The sequence below is a fragment of the Panicum virgatum genome, chromosome 7N (genome assembly GCF_016808335.1).
Source record: "Panicum virgatum strain AP13 chromosome 7N, P.virgatum_v5, whole genome shotgun sequence".
Taxonomy (NCBI): Eukaryota; Viridiplantae; Streptophyta; class Magnoliopsida; order Poales; family Poaceae; genus Panicum; species Panicum virgatum.
Genome location: NC_053151.1, coordinates 44,333,753 through 44,349,093, shown reverse-complemented (window position 1 = coordinate 44,349,093; position 15,341 = coordinate 44,333,753). Strand labels below are relative to the sequence as shown.

At 44.3% G+C, this 15,341-nt stretch overlaps 1 protein-coding gene across 4 annotated transcripts; it reads right to left on the bottom strand.

Moving 5' to 3' along the window:
• Positions 1-393: 393 nt before the first annotated feature.
• LOC120683920 (putative glucose-6-phosphate 1-epimerase) lies at positions 394-14,944 on the bottom strand. 4 transcript variants are annotated; one of them, XR_005678986.1, is made up of 7 exons: positions 14,755-14,944; positions 12,186-12,298; positions 11,768-11,824; positions 11,522-11,682; positions 1,699-2,226; positions 1,160-1,413; positions 394-682 (listed from the first exon to the last, which is right to left on the bottom strand). XR_005678986.1 is itself a non-coding variant. In XM_039966014.1 (4 exons), exons 1-4 carry the CDS (start codon positions 14,878-14,880, stop codon positions 11,602-11,604), a joined length of 339 nt encoding a protein of 112 aa, XP_039821948.1. In that variant the 5' UTR covers positions 14,881-14,944; the 3' UTR covers positions 11,403-11,601. The 4 variants fall into 4 exon arrangements, 1 of the variants encoding a protein (XP_039821948.1); XR_005678984.1 differs by lacking the exon at positions 14,755-14,944 and having other exon boundaries at positions 12,224-14,741; XR_005678985.1 differs by lacking the exons at positions 1,699-2,226; positions 14,755-14,944 and having other exon boundaries at positions 12,224-14,741.
• Positions 14,945-15,341: the final 397 nt, after the last annotated feature.

Here is a 15,341-nt window from a genome sequence, read left to right as displayed (position 1 = left end):
AGTTAATAGGTCGGGCCCAATAAAAATCCAAAGGAGCCCGGTTCAGCAAACCCTAACTCTTTCTCTCCCATCACTCTTTCTCTCTCCCTCTCCCCTCCCGCGCAGTTCTCTCTCCTCTCTCCATCCCCTCCTGCGCATGCAGATCGATGACATGGCCCACCGGCGGCCAGATCTGCTGGTCCGCGGCCTCGGCTGTGCGTGCCCTCTCCCTCACGACGCTGTTGGAGGGGCGGCCGGATCCAGCGGCCACGCATGGACGGTGGCCGTAGGCGCTAGCGGGCTGTGGCCATCGCTGCAGCGGCGCGTGGCCGGATCTGGGGGACGGACCAGAGGCGGCAGCGCGTCCCGAAGCGGCGGGGCGGCACGGCCCGCGAGTGGCCGCGGGCCAGAGCGGCAGCGGCGCTACGCGGCCCCGAGCGCGCGGCGGGCGGGCGGCGGAGGGGCGACGGCGACCCGCACCTAGCTCAGATGGGCTTGACGGGCCTGTGATGGGCTCGGCGGGCCTGTCGTGGGTTTTCTTTTTTTATTTGATTAACTGAGGCTAGCACCAAACCGCCTCAGAAAATGCTCATTTCCTGTGACCTTAGGTCTGAGGCGTTTCTTGTGCCCGCCTCAGAAAATTGATTTTGCCCGATTAATGCAGTAGTGGTACCAAGCCAGGGTCAAGAAAAGAGGTCCTTCCCTGAAATGAGGAGGGTTGTAACAGGTTTGTCAAATCATTGTAAAAATCAAGTCACTCATATGGAGACAAAACGCGAGTGAGAGCCTACCCCAACTTGCTTGGGATTAAAAGCTAAAATGCTTTTGTCCTGGTTGTTGAATGAATAAAATAGTGACCTAAAAAATACCTATGTATGGTTTGTGAACTTTTCAAACTAGAGTAGACAGACTATTATTTAAATAATTAGCACATCCGTACAAACACATTAGAAATGCAAGCATATGTCCATGAGGTGACAAATGCATACTGGTGGTCTTGCTATACAAATAGCATGCATGATACAGTAGATGATAACAAATAGTTGTGCTTTACTGTTCAATACCAAAAGAATACTAAAAGGTATAATATGACCTAAAAGTTATTAGCATCTTTTTTAAGGTACAAAAAACTTGCATGGATGAAAAGAAAAGAAAATAGGCTGTTTCATAATGAACTTACATCAGGGATTTGAATAGTGGCGTCGCCTCTTATGTTGGTTCTCTTTCACTACCAGTACCAGATCATCTGCCAACCTCAACTTTGTGTTTACCACTCTGCTGTTATGGAAAATAGAATCCTCAAGCTCTGATAATGTCTTAGAGTTATCACTATCACTTCCTTTAGTAGGAATGTCATGGACATCAATATACATGCTTTCTGGCCTCTATGCTTTGCCTTTCACTTTACGAGTCTTATCTGTTTCATCATCAGCCCTGAAGGAAAAAAAAATCAATTCATAAGTTGTCTCAGTTGATAAGAAGAAAAAATTGTCAATGACTAGTTAATTAGAAGATAAGATTTGATATCCAAAAACAACCAAGCAGCTAGAGTTTTCATAACATTACAACAACTTAACTCAAATTATATATTTGAAAACACAACAGCCGGAAAACAGATCTGTGCATATGCTTATTTATTATTTTCCTATATTATTCTGAGGTATACAACATGCTAAAATGCACATGAACTTGAAGAATAGGCACTTTTCGATGAGCTACCTCGTCTTATACCCCTTCCCTGATGACTTATCATTTTTCCTGTGCTTGCCACTCTCCCCGTCATCTTCCCGCTTGCCTTCTTCCTTGCCCCTGCCTTCCTTCCCATCCGCATGACTTTTGCCATCATCCGTGCCTTCTCAACAGTTTGAATGGGTATGTGCTTGAATTGACATAAGGTACATGATACTGAATGTCTGTTAACACCTATTTTCTCCAACTTCAGCTCCCTCCTTACCTATACAACTAAAGTACATGACCTGTCTCATGTGGTCTAAAACTTCGGTGTGTGCCTACACTAAAACTATAGTATAAAACCAGCATGTTCGTCAGCAGCCGAGCTGCTTCTAGAAAGGTTTTGCTTTATCCAAGTTCGCTTCAATATTAATGACACAAGCATAATACATATGAGACTATCAAAAGCATTTACAAGTAAATTGAACACATCATTGGAAAATCATGCAAGAAAGGTCCACAATTCCAGTTCCAGATTCTTGGAGAAGTTTCAGTTGACAATATATGAATGGAAACCTGAGAAAGCAAAGGGGGAACAAATTGATTAAAAAGGGGTTCATACCTTATGTCTGATACAGACAAGTATGTATGATAGGAAAATTGAAATGAGAAAGTTCTTCTATCAATATTGGTATTTCTGATTCGAGAAGTGAGAGTCAAATCTCCTCTGTTGGAATTTGGTCCATTTATGGACCATTCAGGAGAATTCCAAAGCACACGTGCGATACGGAGCAACCGAGGCCTCCTCAAACCCGCGGAGCGATTTTTGCCTCGCTCGAGGGTAGCGACCTACCCTTGAGCGGCTCGAGCCGAGGCCTCTAGCAGCGAGCTCAATCTCCGCCTCGCTCGAGGGTAGCGATTTACCCTCGAGCGGCTCGAGCCGAGGCCTCCAGCAGCGCGCTTAATCTCCACCTCGCTCGTGGGTAGCGACCTACCCTCGAGCGGCTCAAGACCTCCTCGGCTGAGATGTGTCTCTCACATATGAACCGTTGTGCACTGATTAGGTGCTAATCAATGCCTGGTTAATGCTATAATTCTTAGTAAATTGTCGTAGAGGTTAGAAGGCAAGGCGACCGAATTATCCTAATCCGGATGGTTGTTGGAGATTCGGCTTTGAATGTGATCAGTGCCTATGCCCCTCAGGTAGGCCTTAGTGAGAGCACCAAGATGTAGTTCTGGGAAGATCTAGATAGCATGGTTAGTACCGTGCCTACCAGCGAGAAACTCTTCATAGGAGGAGATCTCAATGGCCATGTGGGTGCGACTAATGTAGGGTTCGAGCGAGTGCACGGGGGTTTTGGGTATGGTAGCAGGAGTCAAGAGGGGGAGGATGTGTTGAACTTCGCGTTGGCCTACGACTTGTTGATAGCGAATACCGTTTTCAAGAAGAGGAAATCCCATCTTGTGACATTTCGTAGTGGACAACACTCGAGCCAGATCGACTTTATCCTTGCTAGGAGGGAGGATAGACGTGATTGCTTAGATTGTAAGGTGATACCTGGGGAGTGTGTTGTCCCTCAACACAAGCTTGTGGTGGCGGACTTTCGTCTTCGCGTATGTGTCCACCGGGACAAACGTGCAAAGATTGCGAGAACAAAGTGGTGGAAGCTTATAGGGGAAGCAGCACAAGCGTTTAAGGAGAGAATGCTAGGTGACGGGCCTTGGGAAGAAGGAGAAGATGCAGATGACATGTGGCTAAAGATGGCAACATGTGTTCGGAAGGTGGCCTCAGAGGTGTTTGGCGTGAGTAGGGGAGGCAAACAGGAGGGGAAAGACACCTGGTGGTGGAACAACGAGGTGCAAAGGGCTATTAAGGAGAAGGAGTGTTTCAAGCGCCTCCACCTTGACAAGAGTGCAACCAACATCGAGGGCTATAAATTAGCGAAGAGGGTTGCAAAGCGAGCTGTGAGTGTAGCAAAGGGTAAGGCGTATGATGACCTGTATCAGCGGTTAGGCACGAAAGAATGGGAAAATGATATTTATAGGATGGTTAGGATCCGCGAGCGGAAGACAAGGGACATCAACCAAATCAAATGCATCAAGGATGGGACAGATCGACTGCTAGTGAAGGATGAGGAGATCAGTGATAGATGGAGATAGTACTTCGACAAGTTGTTTAATGGGGAGAGTGAGGGCCCTACCTTTGAATTAGATGACTCTTTTGACGATACCAACAGACACTTTGTGAGGAGAATTCAGGAGGTAGAGATCGGGGATGCTTTGAAGAGGATGAAGGGAGGTAAAGCGATGGGCCCTGATGGTATCCCCATTGAGGTGTGGAGATGCCTAGGTGATAGAGCAATAGTATGGTTAACTAAGCTTTTTAACCTCATTTTTCGGTCAAACAAGATGCCGGAAGAATGGAGAAGAAGTATATTAGTATCTATCTTCAAAAATAAGGGCGATGTTCAAAGTTGTACTAACTACCGTGGGATTAAGCTGATGAGCCATACGATGAAGCTCTGGGAGAGGGTTATCGAGCATCGCCTAAGAAGAGTGACAAGTGTGACCCAAAACCAGTTTGGGTTCATGCCTGGAAGGTCAACCATGGAGGCGATTTTCTTAATACGACAATTGATGGAGAGATATAGGGAGCAGAAGAAGGACTTGCACATGGTCTTTATTGACCTCGAGAAGGCGTATGACAAAGTACCGAAAAATATCATGTGGTGGGCCTTGGAGAAGCATAAAGTCCCAACTAAGTACATTACCCTCATCAAGGATATGTACAGGGATGCGATGACGTTTGTCCGTACATGTGATGGCGACACCACTGACTTTCCTATTAACATAGGCCTACACCAGGGGTCAGCTTTGAACCCTTATTTATTTGCTTTAGTGATGGATGAGGTCACAAGGAATATACAAGGTGAGATCCCTTGGTGTATGCTCTTTGCTGATGATGTGGTGCCAGTTGACGAGAGTAGGGCAAGGGTTAATAGGAAGTTAGAGCTGTGGAGACGCACGTTAGAGTTGAAAGGGTTTAGACTTAGTAGGACCAAGACCGAGTACATGATGTGTGATTTCAGCGCGACTAGGCATGAGGGGGGAGACGTTAGTCTAGATGGGCAAGTGGTGGCCCAGAAGGATACTTTTCGGTATTTAGGATCGGTGCTACAAAAGGATGGCGACATTGATGAAGATGTTAGGCATAGAATTTCAACTGGCTGGTTGAAATGGCGTCAAGCTTCTGGCATCCTTTGTGACAAAAGGGTGCCACAAAAGCTAAAAGGCAAGTTCTATAGGACAGCAATTCACCTGGCGATGTTATACGGTGTTGAATATTGGCCTACAAAAAGGCGACATGTCCAGCAACTGAGTGTAGCAGAGATGCGGATGTTGCGGTGGTTTTGCGGGCACACAAGGAGGGATAGAGTCCGAAACGAAGCTATTCGAGATAGGGTCGGGGTGGCACCAATTGTGGTGAAACTTACCCAACATCGGCTGAGATGGTTTGGACATGTCCAACGGAGGCCTCCTGAGGCGCCGGTGCGTAGTGGGGTTCTTGAATGGGTCGATAATGTAAAGAGGGGTAGAGGTAGACCTAAACTGACTTAGGATGAGTCGGTTAAGAGAGACCTTAAGGATTGGAATATCTCTAAAGAGATAGCTTTGGATAGGAGCGCTTGGAGACTAGCTATCAATGTGCCTGAACCATGACCTTTATTTCTTTTGGGTTTCATCTCTAGCCTACCCCAACTTGCTTAGGAAAAAATGCTATGTTGTTGTTGTTGTATCCTGAATGTGTTTTAATGTCATTTATGGGCGTAATCAAAGTGATAACGGCTCTTTGTGGGCGGCCGCACCTATATGAGTGGACCGGAAACATTCAGGTGACATACACTCAATTTTTCCTACCATTTTTTACTTCCTGTTGTGCTGTGTCGTCGAGCTGCTAGATCTCCCCGGCCCTTCCCATGGCGTGCACTGAGGAGAAGGGTGAGCGGTATCTCCGAACCCTTGCCGTCGTGAAGCCTGCACGAGGGTCGACAATAAGGTTTCTGGGCAGCGCAACTGCCGGACCGCTCGAGCCTGTTCGACTACGTTCTGCGCTGCTACAATCTGCACTCCATCGTCTCTTCACGAGGACGGAGCGCTGATCGGTAAGAGTAATCGAATTTAACATGAGTATATGTCGGTTCGTTTTGCTCAATCAGTTTACAATTATGCTTGAGATAGCAGTAGCATTGTTTTTACTTTATTGCCTCAAATTGAAATCTGGTATCTTTAAACGCATATTTCCAACAATCCAGAAACCTTATCTATGCGTTTATTGTAATTCAGCAATGGCTGGTCGTTCGGATGCAATGAAACCTGAGAGGTTTGCCGGTGGTAACATCCGGAGATGGCAGACTAGAGTCAAATTTTGGCTCATGTCCATGGAACTGTGGTGGGTGATCCATCCAGTGATGCCATTCATGGTTGAGAAGACCACGGCGTTTGCGGGTGATAGTGATAAGGCGCTTGGATGTGTCTTATCCCTTTTGTCAGATCAGTTGTATGATCTATACATGGATTACACCAACCCCACAGAGTTGTGGGATGCACTTGAGCGCAAATATGCAGTCTCAAAAGGTGGTCGCTTACTCTATACCTGTGAGCAGTTCTATGACTTCAGCATTGATGCTGCAAAGTCGATAGTTGCGCAGGCACATGAGATGCTGCTACTGGTAGGGGAGATTGCAAGTTTGGGCTATCCTTTGCCGGATAGGTTTGTGGCAGTGGGCATTATTGCCAAACTCCTTGCTTCTTGGAGGTATTTTGCCACAACCTTGAAACACAAACGAGAGGATATCTCCACCGAGAATTTGATTATAGCTCTCGATGTGGAAGAGAAGGCAAGGGCAAAGGATGCTCCAGGAACATCCGCTCAAGTTGCAAGTGCAAACATCATAGTGAACAAACCCACCTACAAGGGTAAGGTAAAGGGTAAGATGAACTATGGTGGGAAGCCTAAGAAAACCACTAACTTCAAGAAGAAACCTGAGAAGGAAGATAAAATCAGAGCATGTTTTGTGTGTGGCAAAGAAGGGCATCTTGCGAAGAATTGCTGCTACCGCAAGGACCGAGATGATGGCAAGCCTAACAAGAAGGTGAATGTCACCATAGGCAACGGCGATGAGGCCGGTGGATCTCGGTATGGTAATTTTCCAGTTTTATTTTCGGCAATTCAATCTACAGATTGGTGGGTTGATACTGGTGTGAATATACATGTATGCTATGGCATATCCTAGTTTACTTCTTACCAAGGAGAGCGGTCTTCCTCCGTCTTGATGGGAAACGGATCTGCTGTGCCTGTTCTTGGTGTTGGTACGGTCGAACTGAAGTTAAGTTTAGGAAAGATTGTCCACTTGAAGAACATGCAGCATGCGTCATCAATAAATAGGAATCTCATTAGAGGATCCTTGTTATGTCGAGATGGTTTTAAGTTAGTGTTTGAATCCAATAAAGTTGTAATTTCTAAATTCGGGAACTTTGTTGGTAAAGGCTATGAGAGCGGAGACTTGTTTCGCTTAAATACTGTTGATCCAAATTTCCATTTGAATATTGCATCCATGAATAAAATTTGTGAGTCCAATGTGTGGCACTCTCGTTTCTGTCATATCAGTTTTGACACCATTGCTAGAATGTCCAGATTAGAGTTAATTCCGAAATTGGAAGTAGTCAAAGGATCAAAATGCCGATCATGTGTGCAAGCAAAACAACCTCGAAAACCTTTCAAGGGTTTAGAGGAGAAGAGAGACTTGGCACCATTAGATCTTATTCATTCAAATCTATGCGAGATAAATAAATTGTTGACTAGAGGAGGCAAGAGATATTTCATGACCTTAATAGATGATGTGACATGTTACTGCTATGTTTACTTGCTGAAAACAAAAGATGAAGCATTTCACTACTTTAAATTTTTTAAGGCTGAGGTTGAGAACCAAATTGAGAGAAAGATCAAGCGTTTACGTGATGATCGTGGAGGAGAATACATCTCCAATGAGTTCTCTCAATTCTGTGCTGGACATGGTATAATCCATGAGGTCACACGACCATATTCACCTCAATCAAATGGGGTGGCTGAGAGGAAAAATCGGACACTTACAAACTTGGTAAATGCCATGTTAGAGAGTTCCGATATGTCCTATGAATGGTGGGGGGGAAGTTATTTTGACAGCAAACTTTGTCCTTAATCGAGTTGTGATAAAGAACAAAGATATCACTCCTTATGAGGGATGGAAAGGGCAAAAGCCTAATGTCAATTTTCTGCGCACGTGGGGTTGTTTGGCGAAAGTCAATATACCAGCACCAAAAAAGAGAAAGCTTGGACCCAAGACGGTTGATTGTGTGTTTTTGGGTTACGCACAAAACAACACGACTTACAGATTTTTAGTTGTGAAATCAGATTCTCCTGATGTGAGCGTATACACCATCATGGAGTCATGGGATGCTTCATTCTTTGAGAAAGTTTATCCCATGAGATCAGCAAGCAATAGTGAAACTCAGATTTACAATTAATCTAAAACAATTGCTCCACCTGAACCAAATAGTGAACCAGTTTCATCCGACGAAGATAATGATAAAGTCGATGATGCTCCACGCAGAAGTAAGAGGCAAAGGATTGCGAAATCCTTTGGTGATGACTTTATTGTTTATCTTGTGGATGACGTGCCAAAAACACTTCCAGAGGATTATGCATCTCCTGACGCAGAGTATTGGAAAGAGGCAGTCCATAGCGAGATGGACTCCATTATGTCCAATGGGACTTGGGAGATCACTGATTGTCCAAGCGGGTGCAAACCAGTTGGATGCAAGTGGATCTTTAAAAAGGAAATAAATCCTGATGGTACTATTGAAAAGTACAAGGCAAGGCTTGTGGCCAAGGATTATACACAAAAGGAAGGAGAGGATTTCTTTGATACTTACTCTCCAGTAGCCCGGATTGCAACAATTAGAGTACTGCTTGCGTTAGCAGCTTCCTATGGTTTACATGTCCATCAAATGGATGTAAAAATAGCTTTTCTTTATGGAGAGTTGGAGGGAGAAATATATACGGAGCAATCGGATGGCTTTGTTGTCCTTGGAGAGGAGAACAAAGTGTGCAGATTAATAAAATCCTTATATGGCCTAAAACAAGCACCTAAACAGTGGCACGAAAAATTCGACACCACTTTGACATCTGCAGGATTCAGCGTGAACGAGGCAGATAAGTGTGTGTACTATCGTTATGGTGGGGGTTAAGGTGTTATATTGTGTTTGTATGTCGATGACATACTTATATTTTGGACCAGCACTGTTGTGATTGATGAGATCAAATCTTTTCTATCTCGGTGTTTTGATATGAAAGACTTAGGTCCAGCAGATGTAATTATGAATATTAAATTGGCAAAAAATTAGAATGGGATTACACTGAGTCAAGCCCATTATACGGAGAAGGTCCTTAGCCGCTTTGGCTTTGCAGACTGTAACATCGCTCCAACTCCCTATGACGCAAGTGTAAAACTTCGAAAATTCGAAGGACATGGAAGAGATCAATTGATATATTCTCAAATAATTGGATCCCTTATGTACTTGGCTGGTGCGACCAGACCAGACATCTCCTATGCTGTGAGTAAATTGAGTCGGTTCACATCAAACCCAGGAGATGATCATTGGAAAGCACTTAGGCGGGTGTGTCATTATCTGAGAGGTACTTCAGATTATGGAATTCACTACTCGGGATACCCACCTGTGTTAGAGGGGTATAGTGATTCCAATTGGATCTCAGATGCGGACGAGATCAAAGCTACTAGTGGCTATGTATTCACTCTAGCGGGTGCTGCAGTTGCGTGGAGGTCCTGCAAACAAACAGTCTTAACAAAATCAATGGCTGAAGCAGAACTTATAGCACTGGAGACTGCCACTAGTGAGGCTGAATGGCTTAGAGAGCTGCTTATGGACTTGCCTTTGCTTGAGAAGCCGGTACCACCCATCCTAATGTATTGCGATAACTAATCAATGCCAGCTCAGGTTATGAATACAAAGGATAATTTCAAGTCCAACAAGCATATTAAGCGGAGGCTTAAAACTGTCAGAAAATGAGAAACTCCAGAGTTATAGCTGTGAGCTATGTGAAAACTGAAAATAATCTGGCAGACCCTTTCACAAAGGGATTATCATGGAATATGATTTCTGTGATGTCTAAGGACATGGGTATGAGGCCCATTTGAGTATGTTACACCACAATGGTAACATATCCTATGTGATCGGAGATCCCGTGAAGTAGAGAATAGGGAAAACAAGTTGATGGTGTAACTCAAAGAGTGCATTAAAAATAATAAAAATGTACCCATGTCCAAATGACAACTATAGTACTCTTTACTGCTTGGAAGGATGGCATTAAGCCTTAATGTTCCCCATTGAAAAAATATCAGCCAGCAGGATATTCTTGAAGGGGAACACCTACGTGAGTCTAACTATAGGTCGCAGCTCTTGAGACAGGGCGCTCTCATTGAAAACTCACTAAAAGATATGGGAGCAGACCATTAACGCTCCGGGTTAGGCGAGGTTGTTTTGCAAGCCTAGTATCAGTTGTGATTTCAGGTGAAGTCTGACCACGTATGACTAAGAATTCAAGGCCTAGTCCATTCTTCAGTTGTGGGAAGATGAATCTGGTTATTCTAGATATTAGTTCAACCCGTACGGGACTCATACTGAAAGACTGAAATATTAACGATGATACAACATAGTGATCCTTTTGTCCTTCATTTCTTACTTTGGAATTGGTGGGGATTGTTGGAATTTGGTCCATTTATGGACCATTCAGGAGAATTCCAAAGCACACGCGCGGTACGGAGCAACCGAGGCCTCCTCAAACCCGCGGAGCGATTTCCGCCTTGCTCGAGGGTAGCGACCTACCCTCGAGCGGCTCGAGCCGAGGCCTCCAGCAGCGAGCTCAATCTCCGCCTCGCTCGAGGGTAGCGATTTACCCTCGAGCGGCTCGAGCCGAGGCCTCCAGCAGCGCGCTTAATCCCCGCCTCGCTTGAGGGTAGCGACCTACCCTCGAGCGGCTCGAGATCTCCTCGGCCGAGACGTGTCTCTCACATATGAACTGTTGTGCACTGATTAGGTGCTAATCAATGCCCGGTTAATGCTATAATTCCTAGTAAATTGTCATGATCATCCTGAATGTGTTTTAATGTCGTTTATGGGCGTAATCAAAGTGATAACAGCTCTTTGTGGGCAGCCACGCCTATATGAGTGGACCGGAAACATTCAGGTGACATACACTCAATTTTCCCTACCATTTTTCACTTCCTGTTGTGCTATGTCGTCGAGCTGCTAGATCTCGCCGGCCCTTTCCTTGGCGTGCACTGAGGAGAAGGGTGAGCGGTATCTCCGAACCCTTGCCGTCGTGAAGTCTGCACAAGGGCCGACAATAAGGTTTCTGGGCAGCGCAACAGCGCGAACGCTCGAGCCTGTTCGACTATGTTCTGCGCTGCTACAATCTGCACTGCATCGTCTCTTCACGAGGACGGAGCGCTGATCGGTAAGAGTAATCGAATTTAACATGAGTATGTGTCGGTTTGTTTTGCTCAATCAGTTTACAATTATGCTTGAGATAGCAGTAGCATTGTTTTTTACTTTATTGCCTCAAATTGAAATCTGGTATCTTTAAATGCATATTTCCAACATCCTCCAGATGCTAGAGCAACTCTCAATCAAAATTCAAAGCTGTAAGTCATAATTTATTCAAGGATAGATGAGGAGCAGAATCATAAATGTACTACATAAAAGAAAAAGAAAAAAAGGTGCGAACATGAGCGCGGGATGGTCTAACACGAACCTGTGAGGCCAAATCTTGAGATCTTCTTCAGAAGGCTTCAGGATGAGATCAGTAAAAGTTTTTATAGCAGTGTTTACTGGCTAAGGTGGAGGATTATCATCAATGACCCATAAACGGTTCCTTGCAAATCCATGTTTCTCAAGATTTCCTTGTGTTCCAAACTGTATATATATGGTTCATTTAATTTTTAAAATCCAAGCAGTCAGCTTTAGCATAGATTTCTGAATATAAATGAACTTGCCATACTTGGGGAAAGCAAATAGGTATTCCACCACGGATTGCTTTTGGAGGCTTGAAAATGGCCTGAAAAGGAAGAGATGCTACGATTAATGCAGAAACACATGGAAAACACAAAGAATTAAACAAAGTTGCTTATAACAGCCTAGGGTCTCATACTTATTAACCATTCATTCGTGCAAAAGAAATAATTAGAAAGTAAGAGGATCACAAATACATGAGAAAATGAAGCAACACTTTGTAGCTATTTCAAAATGACTCATGAGAAAATGAGAAAAATATGGTGGTAATATGTTTGGATCAGATCTAATTAATAATAATTAACAAAATTATTTGGAATGGACAAGGATGATAGGGATGCAGCTCTCATGCTTCTCATGCAAGTTCTTTTGCATCTACAGTATATACTAATATTATAGAAGTTAACCAATGTGGTCATCCATGACATCTTGAATGCTTCGGCACCTTGCTGCTGACAAAAAGTAACTCATCTCCATGGCCATTCTTCCAAGAAGTTACTTGACCTCCATATAGGTGGACCTTGCAAAAGACAACATAATTGATTAGCTACAGCCTACTGGAGTTAAAGCCTAATCTAACACAAGAAATACAATTATAAATTTCATGAAGCTAGAACATGCATCCCGTAAGGATTTGCCTTTTAGTACATGGGTACACTTAGGGCAAATACAACAGTGCAGACAGCTGCTGTCTTTTTATCATAAACAGACAGTTGAACAGATAGCTTGTACAATGGGCTGTCTGTTTGGCTGTCTGCAGGGTGATTAATTCATCCTTTGACACACAAACTCATGATTATCTAGTGCATAATTGATCTTTTTAGCCATTTTGTTGCATACACGAGAGAATGCATAATACATTCAAATAATTCGCATAAATCTTATATCTATAACATATTAAATCATAAACGTATATAAACATTAATTCATATGGCTCTTTGTAGCAAATTTTAAGCCACCTATAACACAATAAATCACAAAAGGCATATAAACTCACAGGAAACATAGCAAACTTATTTTTCTCATATTCTAAACAAAGAAAAAAGATGAAAAAATGGTTTTTGCCATTTTATTATTTTTTATAATTTACTAGACATTCCTCAGTTCTCAAGCAGTAAGTAAGAAATACCTTTAAAAAAGCAGAAAATAAACACTTCTCAAGAGTAAAGGTTATAATTTTGAAATGCAAATCTAAAAAGAAGTCTAACAAACTTTGTTTCACATTTTGTTGGACCAATACATAATTTAATATGCATTTAAATACCCTAGCACAAATAAATCTATAGATAAAAACACATGACCGTAGCATGTGTATTCATATTTTTTAAATGTAAAGCATCACAAGACAGATTCAACAAAACAAGTTTGAGATTATTTGGACCTATATTTATTTTTACTATGAATTTCACAAAATCATGAACACATAAGTATTACTAAACATCCCTGGCTTGCTAGCTTGTACTGTTCATCTTCCCTCGCTCTCTTGTTTCTCATCTTCCGATCGCGTTTCGAAGCAGAAGGCGCAGGGATGGACCGAGGGAGCGAGGGACATGGACGTGGTGACCGGTCGCCATGATGCTCGTGCTCGGTTCTCCTCCTTCCCCATGGTGTTTATGCTCAGTTCTCCTCCTTCCCCATAGTGCTCATGCTCGGTTCTCCTTTCCTTCTTCCCCGTGGTGCTCGTGCTCAAGTTGCTGGAGAAGAAAGGGGATGGGGGTGGGGAAAATGGCGCGCCCCGCACGGGATCCTCCAAGTCGTTGACGAGCAGCGTCGGCCTGTACAACGCGTGGCTGCGCCGTCCCCTCGTCTTGGAGCACGTACTCGCGTCGTAGACGAAATAGTCGACGGCTCTATTCTCTCTCTTCGTTTAATTGCCGATGGAAAGACTATTTAGATGGGATCGAGGCAAAACGACGGCCTTGGCTGACCGTTGTACATGCCCTTAAAGACCTGGATTAGGAAAAAAAAAAGGAGTAAGGTGGAGAAGAAAACAGCAGCTAGAACGAAATCTGAGATCTGATACCCACTGACAGAAGTTTGGAGCCTCCTTATACTAGAAGAGTTAACTAACTAGTGTGTAAAGACTTAGAAAAAAATGATTTATCTAAACAGCTGGATAACACTTAAGGCTAACCTTCTCGTCATGGCCTTAAGCTCCTCTGCGATGCCAGATCCACAGATCACAAAAAAGTTCTGTTATGAGCTTTTGATGTGACATGCATTTGGTGTTGGGCAACTTAACCAATACAAGCATAACAAATAAATATGGGCGCGGCCAAACATGCTAGAACTAGAAACACAAATTCACGGTGGTTCTTCCATCGTCCTATCAGAGGGGGGGAATGAAAGTTGCTATCCTATCCTCCGCCCTCAAGGTGTCTAGCACCTCCTGTCCTACATGCCATCAAATGTGTACCGGACGAAATTCCAACAACCTGATGAGGATCATCCATCTTGAAAGCGAAAGGGCAGCATAACCTAGGCCCTTTTCCCTTTCGAGCTGCATATTGTTTGAAGTCTCTCACCGTCACTTTTTCATAGTCCACCTATATCGAGTTGTAAATGTTATAGCGCCGCATGAACAAAGCTACATCTACCATCCTTTTTCTCGGTGGAGTAGATTGCAAAAATCAACCATAAAAACACTTACGAATGATCCGATGACGGCACTGCTAATTCATCTGTTTAAAACAAACAATAAAACAACAAATAGCCAACTAGAAAACGAAGCAGCGATTGCTTCTTCAAGCAAAAGGCTAAAACGTTGAAACAAGAGACGCTGGCGCGCCCCAGATTAACCGGACCGGCGAATTCGATCGCGCAATGCGCCAGGCCGTACGCGCCAAACCAGCGAACCCCGAAAGCTCAAACCCCTCGGCAGGCTCCACACTCCCTACGCAGATGGCACCAGAGCCTCCATGAACCATGATCGAGCCGGAAAAGTAGAAAGCGGGAGGCGGTAATCGAGTTGGTTACCTCCGCGGTCCAGCCGCGCGCTTCGCGAAGCACGAGCTTCTCGAGGCCGGTGGGCCCCTTCGTGCGCTCCACGGACGGCGGCTGCGGCATTGGCGGAGACGACGGCGACGACGACGCGGCGGCCATGTCCCCTGCTGGTTCCTTCTAAGACTGCGGCGAGCGCGAGAGTGGACTCGCGGGGAGTGGAGGGGTGAAGAGAGGGAAGGTGGGAGACTGCCAGACAGGGAGAGCTACTTATAAACGAGGAATGGCATGCTTTTCACGGGCATTTGTCGCAACTCTCATATAATTTAGTTGGAGTTATACAGACTGAAGCATTAGTAGAATAGATCATTCGAGCTCTCTTAACACAAACTTGGACCAGCACGAGCATTATGGCTGTAAACTTCAGTGTGGAATGGACTGGTAAGATCGATGCACATTGCACGAGTGCTTTCCGACCAAAGCAAGCCTTGCAGGCTCCTGCTGTTGACTTCCTGTAACCGTCTTCATAGAATAGGAGTATAGGATTCATCCAACAGTCAGGCAACTTCCACGATTTTCTATTGGCTGAATAAGGCACTTTTCCAGATTGTTCACAGACTAAG